The sequence below is a fragment of the Ranitomeya variabilis genome, chromosome 1, assembly GCF_051348905.1.
Source record: "Ranitomeya variabilis isolate aRanVar5 chromosome 1, aRanVar5.hap1, whole genome shotgun sequence".
NCBI lineage: Eukaryota > Metazoa > Chordata > Amphibia > Anura > Dendrobatidae > Ranitomeya > Ranitomeya variabilis.
In genome coordinates this window covers 1028854610-1028878014 of record NC_135232.1, presented here as the reverse complement: position 1 = coordinate 1028878014, position 23405 = coordinate 1028854610, and the positions used below count along the sequence as shown (strand labels likewise).

The 23405-nt window shown below is 43.0% G+C and overlaps 1 protein-coding gene across 1 annotated transcript in view; it reads right to left on the bottom strand.

Moving 5' to 3' along the window:
* Positions 1-23405, bottom strand: part of LOC143793051 (plasma kallikrein-like) — a 185791-nt gene that overhangs the window by 108246 nt on the left and 54140 nt on the right. Inside the window, exons 5-7 of the mRNA XM_077279639.1 lie at positions 12354-12513; positions 12027-12136; positions 1741-1900 (exon numbers count right to left, since the gene is read on the bottom strand). Of these exons, the coding sequence (XP_077135754.1) occupies positions 1741-1900; positions 12027-12136; positions 12354-12513 (430 nt within the window). The remainder of the gene's footprint in view (positions 1-1740; positions 1901-12026; positions 12137-12353; positions 12514-23405) is intronic.

Genomic DNA, 23405 nt, shown 5'->3' with positions numbered 1-23405 from the left:
ACAAAAGCATGGTCAGGTAATAGTCCGAGGTCAGAAAATCAAGAAGGTAGTGGATGAAGACAAAGTAGTAAGTCAAACGGAAGGTCAAAGGTAAATCCAAGGTCGACAACAAAGATTAGAATACAACTCAGAGCACAGAGCAAACACACACACACCACTTGAGCAAAGCTACAATTCACAAAGGTCTGACAATTGTCAGAGTGATAAATAGAGGACACCTGGAAGAGATCCTGTCATTCACACAATACTCAAGCCTTGGCCTCAGATTAGGCGGTAGAACTGTCACTCATAATCCTGACAGCTCAGCAATGCCTCAATCCCATAAGATGGTAGAGTTGTCATTCACAGCATCTATAGGACACAGTGAGTGGTGGAATCATGACAGGCAGACTATTTGCGAAAGCATGTCTCACACTGAGCATGTTCTGTGTTTTTGTGAGGGAGGGTGTATTTTTTTCCCCAGCCTGTTGCTTCCTGCCTATGAATGGTCAGTTTCAGAATTAAAAAAAGTACACACCCACAATGAAATCTCCCTGTTAATGGCCACTTTGATTTAAAAAAATTAACTGGTTAAGTGAAAAATAGGTTGATCACTAGTACGTCCACAATACGAAAGTGGATAAAAAAGTTTTATTGTACTCTGCAGCACCTATTTCATGGTGTGTCTAGTTAAACATGAAACATTGGTGAAATGTTCTGTTACTACTGCCAAAGCACATTCACATGGGTAAAGTAGAAACCAGGAAGACAAATTCCTAAACCTGACAGGTCCCTGTTCAGACTGGGAAAATCCCTTCTCTGACCCTTGTCTGTCTCTGCCTGACCACAGAAGTTGGCACCCTAAGATAGTTCAATGGCACCCCCACTTGACGCAGCTTACCCTGAATGTCCTTAGCAGCTCCTGGGACCTTTAGAGTAGTGTTCCCTAAGGAATAAAGGAATCACACACAAAAAAGCTGCAACGAACACAAACTACAGCAAAGTGAATGTATCCAACAAAGTCTATTAACAGCAGGAAACACCAGTAGAGGAATATATTTAATGCTGCACCCGAAAGGTGATAGCACAGACAAACCATATAAATGAAAAACAACTGTTACCCAAAACTGACAGAAAAAGGATAACAGAACTAAAACACCCAAAGAAAAAATCTGCTGTGGCTCTGTGGAAAGAGATGCAACCACAGAACACAGCATCAATGGTTTGAATCCAGAAGCATGACACATCCTTTTTTAAGTAATCTGCATTAAAGTGCCATAATAGTGCTGTAATGCAGATTACTTTAAACGTAATGGATACCTTTTTATAAAGAAATCCATGTTCTCATTCTTTAGGAATCACTCTTTGAAGTTATATCATAATATGGGGCTCGCCCCTGCTGCATTTACGCCTAATTAGTTACCATAAAACTTTTACGGGAAGAACGACTGCACAAATTTCCTTAAAGAAAGTCAACATTATTTGAATTAAGGTGCCATTTTTCCCATGTCTTTACATGACATTACATATTCCTGCTGACTGGTTCCAGTTAACATAGTTAGATGTCACATTAACATTTATTCCATCTGTATGCTCCATATATACATTTACTATTCTGCTTTATCAAGATCTTAAGCAGTAGAATATTTTGGTAATTTTGTCATTTGATAAACATGGGTGTCCACTTGACTATATCAAATGGGGGTTTAAAGTACATATCTAAAATCTTCAGTTAAATTTACACTGAACCATGCCACTGACCTCTGATTGGCTTCTGATGAGTCCTTTGTTACATAGGTAAAAAATAAACAGTTTGGATAAAATGTACATATCTTCTGACACATTTGTACATTAGGTGCCATAACACTTGTGAGACTCTCCCCGGAGAATTCCATTTTCTGAAAAATATCTCTTTTGCATCCTACAAGATAATTATTAGCAATTACATTTTTGGTATACTTATACAGAGGTCTGTTTGCTCTGAAATGTGTGTGAAAAGCATCAATAAACAAGCTCCCACATTTTTAAGGAAAATTTGCATTGCCATTCCAAATGGTTTCAAAATTCTGGACAGGCATGAAAAAACACTTGCTACTTATTAAGGAGATGGTTGAAGGAATTCTGCACAGAAACCAGAGAAAAGTCGCACACTATTAACTGGTCCTGTGGCAGCTGAAACGGCAAAGGTTAGCATCAGATTTCTGCCACAAATGATCGACGCAACACGAGCATCAGTAAAGCATTCAGATTTCCAAAACAAACTACAAATTGACAGGATTTTCTTGGCAAATGTTATTTTCTGCCATTTGAACACATCCTTGGAAATACAGTGAAGACCAACCCAATTTCAACAAGAACACATTGGTCCTCTTCTTTGAGTAGATTGCTCTTGTAGGGAGGTGGCTCACTACAAATTTTGGGAAGTTATATTAAAAAGGCTCCACTGAATCTGCGTTATTTTACTGCTGCTTTTCCCATATTAAATATAAAAAATGGATATTATTTCTTTTTTTCATACAGTTTTTAGTAACACATCTTTCTGTGGTTTATATCCTGAAGCATCCAGTTGCAAACTCAGCGTAATCAACATTTATTCTTAATATCTACTTTAAATACCAGATAAATAGAATATTAAGAATTTCTGTAATTATAATTTTAAACAATGGTAAAAATTAGTAATGTGCATTCTAGTCTTCATGAATGAAACAGATGTATTAAGCTAAGACTAAAGTCATATAGTCGTAAAAAGTCACACACCACTTAATGAACTAGATGAACTTTTCAACTGTTGCGCACTACAGCCATAGATGTTACTACAGCCAGGGTCTGACATAATTTACACCACTAAATTGTCTTAATTTTTGCTTAATTACACCTGCAGTGTCTGCCACTCCTTGCCTAATTTGAAGATGTTTTTTTTTCATTAGAAAAAGCCTCAATGATTTGAGCGCATAGTGTTTTCCTGACTAGAGATGAGTGAACTTGTTTGGAGAACATTCGCCAATCTCAAATTCGGCACGAATGCAGCACATTCGGATTCGCGTTTCATTTCCCAAGTGTATTTCCTTAACCCCTTTCTGCCATTGGACGTACTATTCCATCCATGTGGGGTGGGCCTTACTTCCCAAGGATGGAATAGTACGTCCAGCACGATCAGCCGCGCTCACGGGGGGGAGCGCGGCCGATCGCGGCCGGGTGTCAGCTGACTATCGCAGCTGACATCCGGCACTATGTGCCAGGAGCGGTCACAGACCGCCCCCGGCATATTAACCCCCAGCACACTGCGATCAAACATGATCGCAGTGTTCCGGCGGTATAGGGAAGCATCGCGCAGGGAGGGGGCTCCCTGCGGACTTCCCGGAGACCCCCGGAGCAACGCGATGTGATCGCGTTGCTGCGAGGGTCTCTTACCTCCTCCTCCCTGCACCGGCCCGGATCCAAGATGGCCGCGGCATCCGGGTCCTGCAGGGAGGTGGCTTCACAGTGCCTGCTCAGAGCAGGCGTCGGGAAGCCTGAATCTGTGCACCTCAGATCGCCGATCTGACACAGTGCACAGCAAAGCGTCAGATTGGCGATCTTACACTATAACATAATGCACCCCCCCCCCCCCCCGGGGCAATGTTATAGTGTAAAAAAGAAAATATTCACATGTGTAAAAAAAAATTAAAAAAAATATATATATTGTTCCTATAAATACATTTCTTTATCTAAATAAAAAAAAGATAAAAGTACACATATTTAGTATCACCGCGTCCGTAACGACCCGACCTATAAAACTGTCCCACCAGTTAACCCCTTCAGTGAACACCGTAAAAAAAAAAACGAGCCAGAAAACAACGCTTTATTATCATACCGCCAAACAAAAAGTGGAATAACACGCGATCAAAAAGACGGATATAAATAACCTTGGTACCGTTGAAAACGTCATTTTGTCCCGCAAAAAACGATCTGCAATACAGTGTCATCAAAGAAAAAATAAAAAATTTATAGTCCTCAGAATAAAGCAATGCAAAAATAATTATTTTTTCTATAAAATAGTTTTTATCGTATAAAAGCACCAAAACATAAAAAAATTATATAAATGCGGTATCGCTGTAATCGTACTGTCCCGAAGAATAAAACTGCTTTATCCATTTTACCAAACGCGGAACGGTATAAACGCCTGCCCCCCCAAAAGAACTCATGAATATCTGGTTTTTGGTCATTCTGCCTCACAAAAATAAATAATAAAAAGCGATCAAAAAATGGCATGTGCCCGAAAATGTTACCAATAAAAACGTCAACTCATCCAGCAAAAAACAAGACCTCACATGACTCTGTGGACCAAAATAGGGAAAAATTATAGCTCTCAAAATGTGGTAACGCAAAAAATATTTTTTTGCAATAAAAAGTGTCTTTCAGTGTGTGACGGCTGCCAATCATAAAAATCCGCTAAAAAACCCACAATAAAAGTAAATCAAACCCCCCTTCATCACCCCCTTAGTTAGCGAAAAATAAAAAAAATTACAAAAATGTATTTATTTCCATTTTGCCGTTAGGGTTAGGGTTAGGGCTAGGGTTAGGGCTAGGGATAGGGCTTGGGTTAGGGCTAATGTTAGGGCTAGGGATAGGGCTAGGGTTAGGGCTAGGGTTAGGGAAAGGGTTAGGGCTAGGGTTAGGGTAAGGGTTAGGGCTAGGGTTAGGGTAAGGGTTAGGGTTAGGGCTAGGGTTAGGGCAAGGGTTAGGGCTAGGGTTAGGGTTGGGGCTAGGGTTAAGGCTACAGTTAGGGTTGGGGCTAAAGTTAGGGTTAGGGTTTGGATTACATTTACGGTTGGGAATAGGGTTGGGATTAGGGTTAGGGGTGTGGTTAGGGTTACCGTTGGGATTAGGGTTAGGGATGTGTTTGGATTAGTGTTTTAGTTATAATTGGGGGGTTTCCACTGTTTAGGCACATCAGGGGCTCTCCAAACGCGACATGGCGTCCGATCTCAATGCCAGCCAATTCTGCGTTGAAAAAGTAAAACAGTGCTCCTTCCCTTCCGAGCTCTCCCGTGTGCCCAAACAGGGGTTTACCCCAACATATGGGGTATCGGCGTACTCAGGACACATTGGACAACAACTTTTGGGGTCCAATTTCTCCTGCTACCCTTGGGAAAATACAAAACTGGGGGCTAAAAAATAATTTTTGTGGAAAAAACAGATTTTTTATTTTCACGGCTCTGCATTATAAACTGTAGTGAAACACTTGGGGGTTCAAAGTTCTCACAACACATCTAGATAAGTTCCTTGGGGGGTATAGTTTTCAATATGGGGTCACTTGTGGGGGGTTTCTACTGTTTAGGTACATTAGGGGCTCTGCAAACGCAATGTGATGCCTGCAGACCAATCCATCTAAGTCTGCATTCCAAAAGATGCTCCTTCCTTTCCAAGCTCTGCCATTCGCTCAAACGGTGGTTCCCCCACACATGTGGGGTATCAGCGTACTCAGGACAAATTGGACAACAACTTTTGGGGTCCAATTTCAACTGTTACCCTTGGAAAAATACAAAACTGGGGGCTAAAATATAATTTTTCTGGAAAAAAATGATTTTTTGTTTTCACTGCTATGCATTATAAACTGTAGTGAAACACTTGGGGGTTCAAAGCTCTCACAACACATCTAGATGAGTTCCTTAGGGGGTCTAGTTTCCAAAATGGTGTTACTTGTTGGGGGGTTTCAATGTTTAGGCACATCAGGGGCTCTCCAAATGCAACATGGCGTCCCATCTCAATTCCTGTCAATTTTGCATTGAAAAATCAAAAGGCGCTCCTTCCCTTCCGAGCTCTCCCATGTGCCCAAACAGTGGTTTACCCCCACATTTAGGGTGTCGGCGTACTCAGGACAAATTGTACAACAACTTTTGGGGTCAAATTTCTTCTCTTACCCTTGAGAAAAAAAAATTGGGGGCGAAAAGTTCATTTTTGTGAAAAAATATGATTTTTTATTTTTACGGCTCTGCATTACAAACTTCTGTGAAGCACTTAATGGGTCAAAGTGCTCACCACACATCTAGATAAGTTCCTTAGGGGGTCTACTTTCCAAAATGGTGTCACTTGTGGGGGGTTTCAATGTTTAGGCACATCAGGGACTCTCCAAACGCAACATGGCGTCCCATCTCAATTCCAGTCAATTTTGTATTGAAAAGTCAAATGGCGCTCCTTCGCTTCCGAGCTCTGCTATGCGCCCAAACAGTGGTTTATCCCCACATATTGGGTATCGGCGTACTCACGACAAATTGTACAACAACTTTTGGGGTCCATTTTCTCCTGTTATCCTTGGTAAAATAAAACAAATTGGAGCTGAAGTACATTTTTTTGTGAAAAAAAGTTAAATGTTCATTTTTATTTAAAAATTCCAAAAATTCATGTGAAACACCTGAAGGGTTAATAAACTTCTTGAATGTGGTTTTGAGCGCCTTGAGGGGTGCAGTTTTTAGAATGGTGTCACACTTGGTTATTTTCTATCATATAGACCCCTCAAAATGACTTCAAATGAGATCTGGTACCTAAAAAAAAATGGTGCTGTAAAAAAGAGAAATTGCTGGTCAACCCTTATAACTCCCTAACAAAAAAAAATTTTGGTTCCAAAATTGTGCTGATGTAAAGTAGACATGTGGGAAATGTTACTTTTTAAGTATTTTGTGTGACATATCTCTGTGATTTAATTGCATAAAAATTCAAAGTTGGAAAATTGTGAAATTGTGAAATTTTCAAAATTTTCGCCAAATTTCTGTTTTTTTTTCACAAATAAACGCAGGTAATATCAAATTTTTTTTTACCACTATCATGAAGTACAATATGTCTCGAGAAAACAGTGTCAGAATCACAAGGATCCGTTGAAGCGTTCCAGAGTTATAACCTCATAAAGGGACAGTAGTCAGAATTGTAAAAATTGGCCTGGTCATTAACGTGCAAACCACCCTTGGGGGTAAAGGGGTTAAGGTCGGCAAAATTCGGTCACAGTTCAGTAAATGATCGCAATTCCACTAATGCTTTTGTTAGGACTTTGGCTAGCATAGTGGCTCTGTATGATGAGCGGAGGGATGTGTTTTATGAGGGGAGAGGGTGTGTATAGGTTAGAGGAGCTGCGGAATGTAGTTTTTACTTATTTTTTAATAACTTAATGTGTGTCCAGTCAGGCAGTCAATCAGGACACAGAAACCATCCAATGTCATGACACGGGGGCTTCTGTCATTAGCTGCCAAAGTCACATGTCCCTCTTCATATAAAAAGCAGACATGATGTTTTACTGGTGCCATTTTCTCAGTGTAACAGCACAGAAAGGCCGCTCCTGCTGCTGCTGCAAGTTGTCATATAGTTAGATAGGATCCTGTCCTGTGTGAAATCGACCTTCCAGCATCTAACTAAATTGTGCTAATAGTGTTTGGCTCTTTTGGGCTAATACTGTGTTGCAGTCAAGACTTAGGAAGCCCCATTTGCTAATCAAAATCATTAAGGCTAATAGTGTTGTACAGGCTGGAGTTCACTTTTCCTACTCAAAATTGTTTGGGCTAATACTATGTTGCAGTCAGGACTCAGGAGTCCCTATTTGCTAATCAAAATTGTTAGGGCTAATATTGAGGTTCAGTCAGGAGGCCCCATTTGCTAATCAAAATCATTAAGGCTAATAGTGTTGTACAGGCCAGAGTTCACATTTCCTACTCAAAATCAGTTGGGCCAATACTATGTTGCAGTGAGGATTCAGGAGGCCCCAATAGGTAAACAAAATCGTTAGGACTAATATTGTTGTTCAGGCACACTATCTAAATAAATACTGATTGTGACACGTGACTGACAGATCTGGGCCCAAGATTGTGAAGCAGCTGGTTAAAAGAGGGGAAGGCTACATACAACATGAGTGGGGAAAAAGTGAGGTCGTGGTAGAAGGGGGAATATGCTTGGTGTTCGACGTGTACGTGGGTTAGGTGGTAATGTTTCTGAAAGCTCTACTGAACAAATGCCGTCTCATCCTTTTCAAAGACAACTAACAATAGTTGTTACTGAACGGGCTACTCAATTCTCTTTCTTTGGCAGATGCACAGTGGTATGCATCGTAGATGAGGGTCAGAAAGAGCATGTGCTCCAGTGGATGGCAAGTACTGAATCAAGTGGAATCTCCTCCTCGTCCTCCACCTTAACATCACACACAGTACAATCCTCAGAGGTGGCACCCCAGTCACCCTTGCTTCCCTCTGCATCACAACTTTCCAAGTGCCCAACTGACTGTGGGGAACCACAGATGGGCCAGTCTGCAGAGCCGTTCAATCTATTCCATGGGCATCAGAGGTCTGCTCCATAGATTCACAGAATCCAGAGTAGGAAAGCATCTGCACCCATGCCCAAATTTTTTTCCTGTTGTATCCAGGGTTGGATGAAGTAGGTTATGAGCAGAATCCCCAAGGGGTGGAGGTGGTACTGATGAGACTCAGATACCTGAGTTTCTAGATTCCACTTGGTGTGCACCCAGAGGTACACAGCTGAATAGCGCACCAGAGGAGGTGGAGGAAAGGTAGATGAGCAAGTTATGTTGTGGCTTGCCACACAGACAGAGAGTGATGAAACCATGACAAGCACTGCAAGAGTCAAGATGAGTGAGAGCCTGTCAGCTGTTAAGGAAGTGAATGTCTGATGCTTTTTGTTTCACCTCATTGAAAAATCAGTTCTTAAAAAACAAGTTGACATGCAACTTTGGCCATGATATGAACAACCGATGCGTTTCAGCTCAATGGGCCTTAATCATGGTTGTCGTTCAATGTGAATGGAGCCGTATATATACACAAATCCTATTGAACCACAATGACATGCTGCTCATATGGGCTAATCGAATCATTCAAAGAGAGATCACCTGTTGACGTGTTAACTCATGCCCTATGTATATAAATGGGAATACTAAATGCAAACAGTGTGTGAATAAAAACAACAAGTATAATACATGCAAAGGACAAAGAATAACCCCACAAAAAAAAACACTTAAACATGGAAATATAAATGCATTCAATGTTGACTTTATGTAAAACCATGTAGAGATTATGGAAACCAAAAAAATAAAAAAATAAAAACAAAAAAATAAACATTTTATAAGCTACGAATATTGTAAAATGAGATCATGTCTTATATTTAATCTAAATGGTTGTCTTGTTGCTAAAATGAAAATCCGAAAGGTTTCACGATTTAGAATTTTTCTCCTAAAGTTACCACCCCTGACTGGGTTGTGAACTAGCTCAATGGGTTTGAATCTGAAAGATGTTGTGTATCATGTATGTACTGACGAAAAATGTCTGGATGCCACCGATATGTTCACTGCTGCTGTGTTTGCCGGATCTGAAAGATGTTTACACATGTGGAGCGCCCGCTAGGGCTGTGGGGTACTCGGGCTGGGTCCGACAGTTCTGAAGGGGGTGGTCACGGCAGCAGTGACCCGGTCCGTGGCCCTGGTCATCCAATAAAATTAATGAAATGAAGGGGAAATAGAGTCTCTAGGGAGTTAGTTTGTGACTCCACCTGTGGTGTTTGGCAATGGATGGCCAATGCTGCTTAAGGGGACCACTAGAGTGGATGGTAATGCAGCTGGGATGTTTCTGCTCCCCACAGGTGGAGTGGGCCCCAGGGCTATCGGTATAGTGGGTAAGGGATCGTAGACGATGGGGTGCAGGACTCAGGGTGCAAGATAAAATAGACCGTAAAGTTGGAGCTTTTCTGGCCACAAAACTGACATCCGTATCTTTTAAAATCTCATGTAATTTATTGTCTAGGTTGAGTATAGGAATATACTGTATTTCTTGATGATCCGAACTATGTTGTATTATTTTGAACTGTACTGTGTAGAAAATGTAATAAACTTATTGTTCCTGTGTGTGTTGTGAGACTTATTTAAATCACAAGCAGCTGCAGAGTATGGTGGACCCAATATATTGTTTCTGTCTATTTGTGTGACTTCTTGTACAGCCCTATCCAAAAGGGACTTTTTATATCCCCTGTTATCCCCCTTCACTCTGAGTCATGTCACCCTCCGCATATAATTAGACATTTTCCCAAAGGTGAATTAATACGGATGAGACAGAAGTGCTCCAAGCTCCAATGACCTTGAATTCAAAGAGGAAAGTGATAATATTCTCAATCTACTATATAATTGTCTAAGGGTCACTTCCGTCTTTCTGTCTGTCTGACTATCTGTAACGGAAATCCCAAGTTGCTGATTGGTCGCGGCAAAACTGCCACGACCAATCAACGACGGGCAAAATGGCTGCTCCTTCCTCCCCACAGTCAGTGCCTGCTCCATAATCCCCTCCTTACATTTTCCTACCAATAGTAGTCTACAAAACTGATGTTTGTTGTTTGTGCCACCTGAGTGTGGCTGGGAAAAAAACAGTTTGAGCTGTTGCATGAGGTATCAGGGCTCCCTGCAAAGAATGCTTTCACCGCTACCTTACTCAGCTTGTCTTAATTGAAACTTCATTTCAAATCTCTAAATGCTGGTCCAGACCCCGATACCTCATATCACATGACGGGGTCATCGATGAGTGGGATTTCCGGCACGCTTGCCGGAAGCGCGAGTTAAATGCCGCTGTCAGAGTTTGACAGCAGCATTTAACGGATTAACAGCCGCGGGTGGATTGCGATTCCACACACGGCTGTTAGACGCACATGTCAGCTGTTCAAAACAGCTGACATGTGACGGGAAAGATGTGGGCTCAGCGTCAGAGCCCACATCAAAGGGATTGAGTCCAACATCGGCGTACTATTACACCCAATGCCGGAAATGGGTTAAGATTGCAGCTTGTAATCAAAACACGTTGCTTTCTCTTTCCTTGTTGTGTTTTTGTCTATTTGGTTGCCATGGAATTTTGAAAAATGTTATAATAAAATATTGCATTTTTACTCAAGGAGCTGATACAAACATCTTTTTTCTAGCCTGAATATGTCTGTTCAATACATACACTTAGTAGCTTTGGAATGCTATCAATGTGGTTATTAATTGTTGTCTGAATGTTGCTCTGCCATATTTATTGCACTTGGACAGGCAAATCATCAAGATCTGCTGCTGGCATATCCCATTACAAATGCTGACAAATGACATCTGAGATGAGTTTAATTGGAGACAAGTCTGAAGGCACTGTAGGACACAGCTGGGAGAATGTTTAGGCCATGCATTACTGCCCACAATAACAAAAGCAACATGCTTGCTTGCATAGTTGTGTTGAAAATAGGTTCCTAGTACACTTTGGAGAAATGGTTCTAGGATCCATTCTGTATTGCAAGTGAAACTGAAAGCCAAATACCAAGTCTAAGCCATCAGTGTCTAAACAAAACCATCAGTATGTGTTTGCATGACTCTCCAAAATGTTTCAAGAGCCATTTTTCAACACAACAAAGCCAGACAACATGTTGGTTACGCTGCTGTGAGTGGCCTGTATTGCTTAATTGTGATACTATAGCCTGCACTGCTTCTTGACAAAAGAAGTTGCCAGTAGCAGATCTTGATAATTTGAGGGAAGAATATTCCTCAGAAAGCCATTAATAGCCTCATCGATAGCATGCCAAGGTGGGTAAGTATTTCTGCACATGGCACTCATACTCAATACTGAATAAAACAAGGTGTTTACATTTTTTTTCCATTTTCTTCAAAATTTGAATAGCATTAATATGTCTATAAATCCTGTGATTTTTATAAGTCCATGCTTTTTCCATGATCATCATTCATAGAATCATTTGTTAGTAAAACACCAAATAATTGGGTAGTTTGACTCAAAATTCCATTCCTTGTTTTCCAATCCATAATGAAAATTTGCTGTCTATACGATGCATCTTCGTTTTTGCATTGGGGAGTCCATAGGAAACCAAGGAAATGAAGATTTAAAAATTATATTTTGCTTGCAGTCAGTATACTACCTACTACTTCATATTTTCTTGACAACAGCAATTAACTATACAGTAGGCTTTCTTTTTACTAATAAGTAAAATGCATTGCTCATCAACTCTAAACACCTCTAAATACTACACACCTTATATGTGAAAATAAAAATATTTACCCAGTGAAGACATTCCACAAGCCTTTAATGAGAATCCGCACATAACATTGGGAAGTTGTCTTATTCTTGTCGGCATTCCTTTACCAGAATATTTGAAGTAACACATGTTCCTGTAGAAATAATGAATCAGGGACTTTGATCAAACATTTATACTTGCCAATGTATCAATATAAAGAAAAAATAATAAACATTTCAAATAAAACTCAGCAACCATAGAAAGAGAAAGTTTTCTGGGCTAGGACAATATTTGTGAACCTTTAGGTGATTATTTTTGATAAAGATATTACTGTGACATGAAATACTTGTAGCTTCAGTCACGTCACTCACCGTAGTTGAATGCTGTGGAATTTCTCTGTAACATAAGTAAAGAACTGGCAATGTTCATTATTGGTGCAGCGTTCTCTACATTCCTCCACACTGGTTACTTTAGAAATGTTATAACTTGTCCCAATCATGTCAAGTCCAGAAAAAACCTTATCACGGCAGGCTAGGGTAAATAAGAGAAGCGTATAACTGTTTTACAAGCAAAAAAAGGACAATGGCCCCAATTCATCAAGCAATTTTCTGCTACTTTTTAATGTAAAACTACGGTACTTTAAATCTGGCTAAATCTTGGCAAAAATGGCTTATAAATATTTCGACTTTAACTTGAGCCCCTGCTAGCTCTGCCCACTTTTTGAAACACGGGTGGAGCTGAGATGGAAGTTGGTGTGCTCAACCATGCCTGACAAATGCATTTTAATTTATGACATAAAATTAGCTTAAATTGATACAGAAATGTACTTGAGTCAGTGTTGCCAAACCGCTCAGAAATTAAAGGACAGTCAACAAAAATAAATTAAAAAAGACTGACCGTCACTCCCAAACAGAAAATTGGTGTGCACAGGTGCATATTAAGAGTTTCCATCTCTATGCGTAACTATCAAATAAAGTTGCACTCTGTAGTGCTATAGCATGGTGTTACAGAACCCCCCAGCACCCAGAATATGTTATGCAGTTATTTGTATATATAATAGGTTCCATGTGAGATATATATCCCTAATGCATCAGCCCACAGGCTGCGCCCCTGGGCAGAGGAGACAAGATATCCCCCTTCTGACCTCCCCCACCTTTGTAATTCCCACAGTAAATATCAGCAGGCTCCGGCCACCTGCGGCTATTGTAATGTATGTCTGGCCTGCCGCTTTTGAATGGGCCTGCCCTCTGTATGTGTTGTGATATATATTCTGTGTTCTGTGAGTAAAGAGTTGTCACACTGGAAATACGTGGAGAAGCAGTGATATTTTATATGCGCCCATGTAATCAAGGAATTCCAGTCAGCGTCCTTCATTCAGAATCCAGTCAAAGCAGAGTGGACCTCCTGAACCACGGGGTGGTACTGAAAGAGGTACTCCAGCACAGCAGACCCCGTTACACTGGTGGCAGACAGCAGGATGTGATACCCCATCTACAGGAGGAAAGGAATGAATGGAAAACAACTACCAGAAGTGTTGTGAAATTGGATTTTGGGCTCCCCCGGTGGCCACTGGTGGAATTGAACTTGTGTGCATCATCCCCTCTGTTCACCTGTTCCCATCAGGATGTGGGAGTCGCTATTTAACCTTGCTCCTCTGTCACTTCCATGCCGGTCAACATTGTAATCAGAAGCCTTTCTGTGCTTGTTCCTGCTACCAGACAACTTCCAGCTAAGTCGGACTTTTGTCCTTGTTTGTTTTTTGCATTTTGTTCCAGTTCACAGCTGCAGTTTCGTTTCTGTGTCTGGAAAGCTCTTGTGATCTGAAATTGCCACTCTGATGTTATGAGTTAATACTAGAGTCTTAAAGTAATTTCAGGATGGTGTATTGATAGGGTTTTCAGCTGACCATGAAAGTACCCTTTCTGTCTTCCGGCTATCTAGTAAGCGGACCTCGATTTTGCTAAACCTATTTTCATACTACGTTTGTCATTTTCATCTTAAATCACCGCCAATATATGTGGGGGCCTCTGTCTGCCTTTCGGGGAAATTTCTCTAGAGGTGAGCCAGGACTATATTTTCCTCTGCCAGGATTAGTTAGTCCTCCGGCCGGCGCTGGGCGTCTAGGGATAAAACGCAGGCTACGCTACCCGGCTACTGTTAGTTGTGCGGCAGGTTTAGTTCATGGTCAGTTTAAGTTTCCATCCTTCCAAGAGCTAGTTCCTATGTATGCTGGGCTATGTTCTCTTGCCATTGAGAACCATAACAGTTTGACCGGCCACAAAGGGTTAAATTAATTGGCAGAGAAAGGAGAGAAAAAAGAAGTCTGCTGAAAATTTTTTTTTTTTTTTTTTTCCTTCAGTTCTGAGTGTGCTTTCAATTGAATCACTTGCAAGTCTGCCTATATTGCAGCCTTCCTCTCTCTCTCTCCTTCTAATCCTGGAATGGCTCTGTGTTCACCTGTTTAAAATGGATATTCAGAGTTTAGCTGCAGGTTTGAATAATCTCACCACGAAAGTTCAAAATTTACAAGATTTTGTTGTTCATGTTCCTATATCTGAACCTAGAATTCCTTTGCCTGAATTTTTCTCGGGGAATAGATCTTGCTTTCAAAATTTCAAAAATAATTGCAAGTTGTTTTTGTCCCTGAAATCTCGCTCTGCTGGAGATCCTGCTCAGCAGGTCAGGATTGTGATTTCCTTGCTCCGGGGCGACCCTCAAGATTGGGCTTTTGCATTGGCTCCAGGGGATCCTGCGTTGCTCAATGTGGATGCGTTTTTTCTGGCCTTGGGGTTGCTTTATGAGGAACCTCATTTAGAGCTTCAGGCGGAAAAAGCCTTGATGTCCCTATCTCAGGGGCAAGATGAAGTTGAAATATACTGCCAAAAATTCCGTAAATGGTCTGTGCTTACTCAGTGGAATGAGTGCGCCCTGGCGGCGAATTTCAGAGAGGGTCTCTCTGATGCCGTTAAGGATGTTATGGTGGGGTTCCCTGTGCCTGCGGGTCTGAATGAGTCCATGACAATGGCTATCCAGATCGATAGACGTCTGCGGGAGCGCAAACCTGTGCACCATTTGGCGGTGTCTACTGAGAAGACGCCAGAGAATATGCAATGTGATAGAATTCTGTCCAGAAGCGAACGGCAGAATTTTAGACGAAAAAATGGGTTGTGCTTTTATTGTGGTGATTCAACTCATGTTATATCAGCATGCTCTAAGCGTACTAAGAAGCTTGATAAGTCAGTTTCAATTGGCACTTTTCAGTCTAAGTTTATTCTATCTGTGACCCTGATTTGTTCTTTATCATCTATTACCGCGGATGCCTATGTCGACTCTGGCGCCGCTTTGAGTCTTATGGATTGGTCCTTTGCCAAACGCTGTGGGTATGATTTAGAGCCTCTTGAAACTCCTATACCTCTGAAGGGGATTGACTCCACCCCATTGGCTAGTAATAAACCACAATACTGGACACAAGTAACTATGCGAATTAATCCGGATCATCAGGAGATTATTCGCTTTCTTGTGCTGTATAATCTACATGATGTGTTGGTGCTTGGATTGCCATGGCTGCAATCTCATAACCCAGTCCTCGACTGGAACGCTATGTCTGTGTTAAGCTGGGGATGTAAGGGGATGCATGGGGACGTACCTTTGGTTTCCATTTCGTCATCTATTCCCTCTGAGATTCCTGAATTCTTGTCTGACTATCGTGACGTTTTTGAAGAACCTAAGCTTGGTTCATTACCTCCGCACCGGGAGTGCGATTGTGCCATAGATTTGATTCCGGGTAGTAAATACCCTAAGGGTCGTTTATTTAATCTGTCTGTGCCTGAACATGCTGCTATGCGAGAATATATAAAGGTGTCCTTGGAAAAGGGACATATTCGTCCTTCGTCATCTCCCTTAGGAGCCGGTTTTTTCTTTGTGTCTAAGAAAGATGGCTCTTTGAGGCCGTGTATTGATTATCGGCTTTTGAATAAAATCACGGTTAAATATCAATATCCGTTGCCACTGCTGACTGATTTGTTTGCTCGCATAAAGGGGGCCAAGTGGTTCTCTAAGATAGATCTCCGTGGGGCGTATAATTTGGTGCGAATTAAGCAGGGGGATGAGTGGAAAACCGCATTTAATACGCCCGAGGGCCACTTTGAGTATTTGGTGATGCCTTTTGGCCTTTCAAATGCCCCTTCAGTCTTTCAGTCCTTTATGCATGACATTTTCCGTGATTATTTGGATAAATTTATGATCGTGTATCTGGATGATATTCTGATTGTTTCGGATGACTGGGACTCTCATGTCCAGCAGGTCAGGAGGGTTTTTCAGGTTTTGCGGTCTAATTCCTTGTGTGTGAAGGGTTCTAAGTGCGTTTTTGGGGTTCAAAAGATTTCCTTCTTGGGATACATTTTTTCCCCCTCTTCCATCGAGATGGATCCTGTCAAGGTTCGGGCTATTTGTGATTGGACGCAACCCTCTTCTCTTAAGAGTCTTCAGAAATTTTTGGGCTTTGCTAACTTTTATCGTCGATTTATTGCTGGTTTTTCTGATGTTGTTAAACCATTGACTGATTTGACTAAGAAGGGTGCTGATGTTGCTGATTGGTCCCCTGCTGCTGTGGAGGCCTTTCGGGAGCTTAAGCGCTGCTTTTCTTCCGCCCCTGTGTTGCGTCAGCCTGATGTTGCTCTTCCTTTTCAGGTTGAGGTCGACGCTTCTGAAATCGGAGCTGGGGCGGTTTTGTCGCAAAGAAGTTCCGACTGCTCCGTGATGAAACCTTGTGCTTTTTTTTCTCGTAAATTTTCGCCCGCCGAGCGGAATTATGATATTGGGAATCGGGAGCTTTTGGCCATGAAGTGGGCTTTTGAGGAGTGGCGTCATTGGCTTGAGGGGGCTAGACATCAGGTGGTGGTATTGACCGACCACAAAAATTTAATTTATCTTGAGTCCGCCAGACGCCTGAATCCTAGACAGGCGCGCTGGTCGTTGTTTTTCTCTCGGTTTAATTTTGTGGTGTCATACCTACCGGGTTCTAAGAATGTTAAGGCGGATGCCCTTTCTAGGAGTTTTGAGCCTGACTCCCCTGGTAATTCTGAACCTACAGGTATCCTTAAGGATGGAGTGATATTGTCTGCCGTTTCTCCAGACCTGCGGCGGGCCTTGCAGGATTTTCAGGCGGATAGACCTGATCGTTGCCCACCTGGTAGACTGTTTGTTCCTGATGATTGGACCAGTAAAGTCATTTCTGAGGTTCATTCTTCTGCGTTGGCAGGTCATCCTGGAATCTTTGGTACCAGGGATTTGGTGGCAAGGTCCTTCTGGTGGCCTTCCCTGTCACGAGATGTACGAGGCTTTGTGCAGTCTTGTGACGTTTGTGCTCGGGCCAAGCCTTGTTGTTCTCGGGCTAGTGGATTGTTGTTGCCCTTGCCTATCCCGAAGAGGCCTTGGACGCACATCTCGATGGATTTTATTTCGGATCTTCCTGTTTCTCAGAAGATGTCTGTCATCTGGGTGGTGTGTGACCGTTTCTCTAAGATGGTCCATTTGGTTCCCCTGCCTAAGTTGCCTTCTTCTTCCGAGTTGGTTCCTCTGTTTTTTCAAAATGTGGTTCGTTTGCATGGTATTCCGGAGAATATCGTTTCTGACAGAGGAACCCAATTCGTGTCTAGATTTTGGCGGGCATTCTGTGCTAGGATGGGCATAGATTTGTCTTTCTCGTCTGCTTTCCATCCTCAGACTAATGGCCAGACCGAGCGGACGAATCAGACTTTGGAGACATATTTGAGGTGTTTTGTGTCTGCAGATCAGGATGATTGGGTTGCTTTTTTGCCTTTAGCGGAGTTTGCCCTCAATAATCGGGCCAGCTCTGCCACCTTGGTGTCTCCTTTTTTCTGTAATTCGGGGTTTCATCCTCGATTTTCCTCCGGTCAGGTGGAATCTTCGGATTGTCCTGGAGTGGATGCTGTGGTGGAGAGGTTGCATCAGATTTGGGGGCAGGTGGTGGACAATTTGAAGTTGTCCCAGGAGAAGACTCAGCTTTTTGCCAACCGCCGGCGTCGGGTTGGTCCTCGGCTTTGTGTCGGGGACTTGGTGTGGTTGTCTTCTCGTTTTGTCCCTATGAGGGTTTCTTCTCCTAAGTTTAAGCCTCGGTTCATCGGCCCGTACAAGATATTGGAGATTCTTAACCCTGTGTCCTTCCGTTTGGACATCCCTGCATCTTTTTCTATTCATAATGTTTTTCATCGGTCATTGTTGCGCAGGTATGAGGTACCGGTTGTGCCTTCCGTTGAGCCTCCTGCTCCGGTGTTGGTTGAGGGCGAGTTGGAGTACGTTGTGGAAAAAATCTTGGACTCCCGTGTTTCCAGACGGAAACTCCAGTATCTGGTCAAATGGAAGGGATACGGTCAGGAGGATAATTCTTGGGTGACTGCCTCTGATGTTCATGCCTCCGATCTGGTCCGTGCCTTTCATAGGGCTCATCCTGATCGCCCTGGTGGTTCTGGTGAGGGTTCGGTGCCCCCTCCTTGAGGGGGGGGTACTGTTGTGAAATTGGATTTTGGGCTCCCCCGGTGGCCACTGGTGGAATTGAACTTGTGTGCATCATCCCCTCTGTTCACCTGTTCCCATCAGGATGTGGGAGTCGCTATTTAACCTTGCTCCTCTGTCACTTCCATGCCGGTCAACATTGTAATCAGAAGCCTTTCTGTGCTTGTTCCTGCTACCAGACAACTTCCAGCTAAGTCGGACTTTTGTCCTTGTTTGTTTTTTGCATTTTGTTCCAGTTCACAGCTGCAGTTTCGTTTCTGTGTCTGGAAAGCTCTTGTGATCTGAAATTGCCACTCTGATGTTATGAGTTAATACTAGAGTCTTAAAGTAATTTCAGGATGGTGTATTGATAGGGTTTTCAGCTGACCATGAAAGTACCCTTTCTGTCTTCCGGCTATCTAGTAAGCGGACCTCGATTTTGCTAAACCTATTTTCATACTACGTTTGTCATTTTCATCTTAAATCACCGCCAATATATGTGGGGGCCTCTGTCTGCCTTTCGGGGAAATTTCTCTAGAGGTGAGCCAGGACTATATTTTCCTCTGCCAGGATTAGTTAGTCCTCCGGCCGGCGCTGGGCGTCTAGGGATAAAACGCAGGCTACGCTACCCGGCTACTGTTAGTTGTGCGGCAGGTTTAGTTCATGGTCAGTTTAAGTTTCCATCCTTCCAAGAGCTAGTTCCTATGTATGCTGGGCTACGTTCTCTTGCCATTGAGAACCATAACACAGAAGTTAAAGAGAACTACATTAAAAGACCTGGTGGAAGCTCAAGGGTTAATCGACAGCAACAAAACAAAAGCAGATTTGATAGCAGACATCATGGAACACGACAGTGCAGCACCCCCCAATGTGAACGTGGAGGAGACTGAATTCCAGAGGGAGGTAAAGAACAGACTGGCGTTCTATGGCTGTTGTGAATTAGACTTTTTGGCTCCCTCTTGTGGTTACTAGTGATATTACTCTGGGAGTTTCTTCCCTTAGTTTGCACCCACCTGGGCCGTTAGTCCAGGGGTGTTGCTATATAAACTTCCTGGATCCTTAGTCCAGTGCCTGGCATCGTTGTAATCAGATCCTTTCTGTTTGCTCCTATCTGCTGGTCCCGGTTCGTGCTAAATTAAGCTAAGTCCTGCTTCTTTGTTTTTTGGGTTATTTGCTTGCTCTCATTTTTGTCCAACTTGTACTAAATGTGATTCCTGACCTTGCTGGAAGCTCTAGGGGGCTGGTGTTCTCCCCCCGGGCCGTTATACGGTTCGGGGGTTCTTGAATTTCCAGCGTGGATATTTTTGATAGGGTTTTTGCTGACCATATAAGTTATCTTACTATATTCTGCTATTAGCTAGTGGGCCTCTCTTTGTTAAATACCTAGCTCATTCTTACGTCTGTCTTTTCCTCTTACCTCACCGTTATTATTTGTTGGGGGCTTGTATCCAACTTTTGGGGTCTTTTCTCTGGAGGCAAGAAAGGTCTTTCTTTTCCCTTCTAGGGTTAGTTAGTTCTCCGGCTGGCGCGAGACGTCTAGAATCAACGTAGGCACGTTCCCCGGCTGCTGTTATTTTGTGGTGCTAGGATTAGATATATGGTCAGCCCAGTTACCACTGCCCTATGAGCTGGTTTTTGTGTTTGCAGACTTAGTAAATATTTCTGAGACCCTCTGCCATTGGGGTCATAACAGTATGCCAGGCCAACATTGAATGTTTATGCATTGCAGAAGTGGGATAATAAGAAAGGAAATTCTGAGTTGTTTTTTTTTTTCCTCTCTTTCTCCCCTTTACCTTTGAGTGGCTTGTGCTTGCTGCAGACATGAATGTCCAGACCTTGATTACAAGTGTAGACCAGCTTGCTGCTCGTGTGCAGGGCATACAAGATTTTGTTACCAGTAGTCCTATGTCTGAACCTAAAATACCTATTCCTGAACTGTTTTCTGGAGACCGATTTAGGTTTAGGAATTTCAAGAATAATTGTAAATTGTTTCTTTCTCTGAGACCCCGTTCATCTGGAGATTCAGCTCAGCAAGTTAAATTGTTATTTCTTTTTTACGGGGCGACCCTCAGGATTGGGCTTTCTCGCTAGCGCCAGGAGATCCGGCATTGGCAAATATTGATGCGTTTTTTCTGGCGCTCGGATTGCTTTACGAGGAACCCAATCTTGAAGTTCAGGCAGAAAAAGCCTTGCTGGCTATTTCTCAGGGCCAGGATGAAGCTGAAGTGTATTGCCAAAAATTTCGGAAATGGTCCGTGCTTACTCAGTGGAATGAGTGTGCTCTGGCCGCAAATTTCAGAAATGGCCTTTCTGAAGCCATTAAGAATGTGATGGTGGGTTTTCCCCATTCCTACAAGTCTGAATGATTCCATGGCGCTGGCTATTCAAATTGACCGGCGTTTGCGGGAGCGCAAAACCGCTAATCCTCTGGTGGTGTTGTCTGAACAAACATCTGATTTAATGCAATGTGATAGAATTCAGACTAGAAATGAGCGGAAAAATCATAGACGTCAGAATGGGTTGTGTTTTTATTGTGGTGATTCTACACATGTTATATCAGCATGCTCTAAACGCCTAACAAGGGTTGTTAGTCCTGTCGCCATTGGTAATTTGCAACCTAAATTTATTTTGTCTGTGACTTTAATTTGCTCATTGTCTTCTTACCCTGTTATGGCGTTTGTGGATTCAGGTGCTGCCCTGAGTCTTATGGATCTGTCATTTGCCAAGCGCTGTGGTTTTGTTCTTGAACCGTTGGTAAATCCTATTCCTCTTAGAGGTATTGATGCTACACCATTGGCGGAAAATAAACCGCAGTTTTGGACGCAGGTAACCATGTGCATGACTCCTGAACATCGGGAGGTGATTCGTTTTCTTGTTCTGCATAAAATGCATGATTTGGTCGTTTTGGGGCTGCCATGGTTACAGACCCACAATCCAGTCTTGGATTGGAAGGCAATGTCTGTGTCAAGTTGGGGCTGTCAGGGAATTCATGCTGATTCCCCGCCGGTGTCTATTGCTTCCTCTACTCCTTCGGAAGTTCCTGAGTATTTGTCTGATTATCAGGATGTGTTCAGCGAGTCCAGATCCGGTGCTCTGCCTCCTCATAGGGACTGTGACTGCGCCATAGATTTGATTCCAGGTAGTAAATTTCCTAAGGGAAGATTATTTAATCTGTCTGTACCTGAGCATGCCGCAATGCGTTCGTATATCAAGAAGTCTCTGGAGAAGGGGCATATCCGTCCATCCTCTTCCCCTCTTGGTGCGGGATTCTTTTTTGTGGCCAAGAAGGATGGATCTTTGAGACCTTGTATTGACTATCGGCTTCTGAATAAAATCACTGTTAAATTTCAGTATCCTTTGCCTCTGTTGTCGGACTTGTTTGCCCGGATTAAAGGTGCCAAGTGGTTCACCAAGATAGATCTTCGTGGTGCGTACAACCTTGTGCGCATTAAGCAAGGAGATGAATGGAAGACTGCATTTAATACGCCCGAAGGTCATTTTGAGTACTTGGTGATGCCTTTTGGGCTCTCTAATGCTCCCTCAGTGTTTCAGTCCTTTATGCATGATATTTTCCGGAAGTATCTGGATAAATTTATGATTGTTTATCTGGATGATATTCTGGTTTTCTCTGAAGATTGGGACTCACATGTGGAGCAGGTCAGGATGGTGTTTCAGGTTTTGCGTGAGAATGCTTTGTTTGTTAAGGGCTCAAAGTGTCTCTTTGGAGTACAGAAGGTTCCCTTTTGGGGTTTATTTTTTCCCCTTCTGCTGTGGAGATGGACCCAGTCAAGGTCCGAGCTATTCATGAGTGGACTCAACCCACGTCAGTTAAGAGTCTTCAGAAGTTCTTGGGTTTTGCTAACTTCTACCGTCGTTTTATCGCTAATTTTTCTAGCGTTGTTAAAATTTGACGATTATGACCAAGAAAGGTTCTGATGTTGCTAACTCGGCTCCTGCAGCCGTGGAGGCGCTCCAGGAGTTGAAACGCCGGTTTACTTCGGCGCCTGTTTTGTGCCAGCCTGATGTCTCACTTCCCTTTCAGGTCGAAGTGGATGCTTCTGAGATTGGGGCAGGGGCCGTTTTGTCACAGAGAGGCCCTGGTTGCTCGGTAATGAGACCATGGGCTTTCTTCTCTAGGAAGTTTTCGCCTGCTGAGCGGAATTATGATGTTGGCAATCGGGAGTTGCTGGCAATGAAGTGGGCATTTGAGGAGTGGCGTCATTGGCTCGAGGGTGCTAAGCATCGTGTGGTGGTCTTGACTGATCACAAAAATTTGATGTATCTCGAGTCTGCTAAACGCCTGAATCCTAGACAGGCCCGCTGGTCATTGTTTTTCTCCCGTTTTGACTTTGTGGTCTCGTATTTACCAGGTTCAAAGAATGTGAAGGCTGATGCTCTTTCAAGGAGCTTTGTGCCTGACTCTCCTGGAGTCGCAGAACCAGTTGGTATTCTTAAAGAGGGAGTTATTTTGTCAGCCATTTCTCCTGATTTGCGACGCGTGTTGCAGAGATTTCAGGCTGGTAGACCTGACTCTTGTCCACCTGACAGACTGTTTGTTCCTGATAAGTGGACCAGCAGAGTCATTTCCGAGGTTCATTCCTCGGTGTTGGCAGGTCATCCGGGAATTTTTGGCACCAGAGATCTGGTGGCTAGGTCCTTTTGGTGGCCTTCCTTGTCACGGGATGTGCGGTCATTTGTGCAGTCCTGTGGGACTTGTGCTCGAGCTAAGCCTTGCTGTTCTCGTGCCAGCGGGTTGCTCTTGCCCTTGCCTGTCCCGAAGAGGCCTTGGACACACATTTCCATGGATTTCATTTCTGATCTCCCGATGTCTCAGGGTATGTCTGTCATCTGGGTGGTATGTGATCGCTTTTCGAAAATGGTCCATTTGGTGCCTTTGCCTAAGCTGCCTT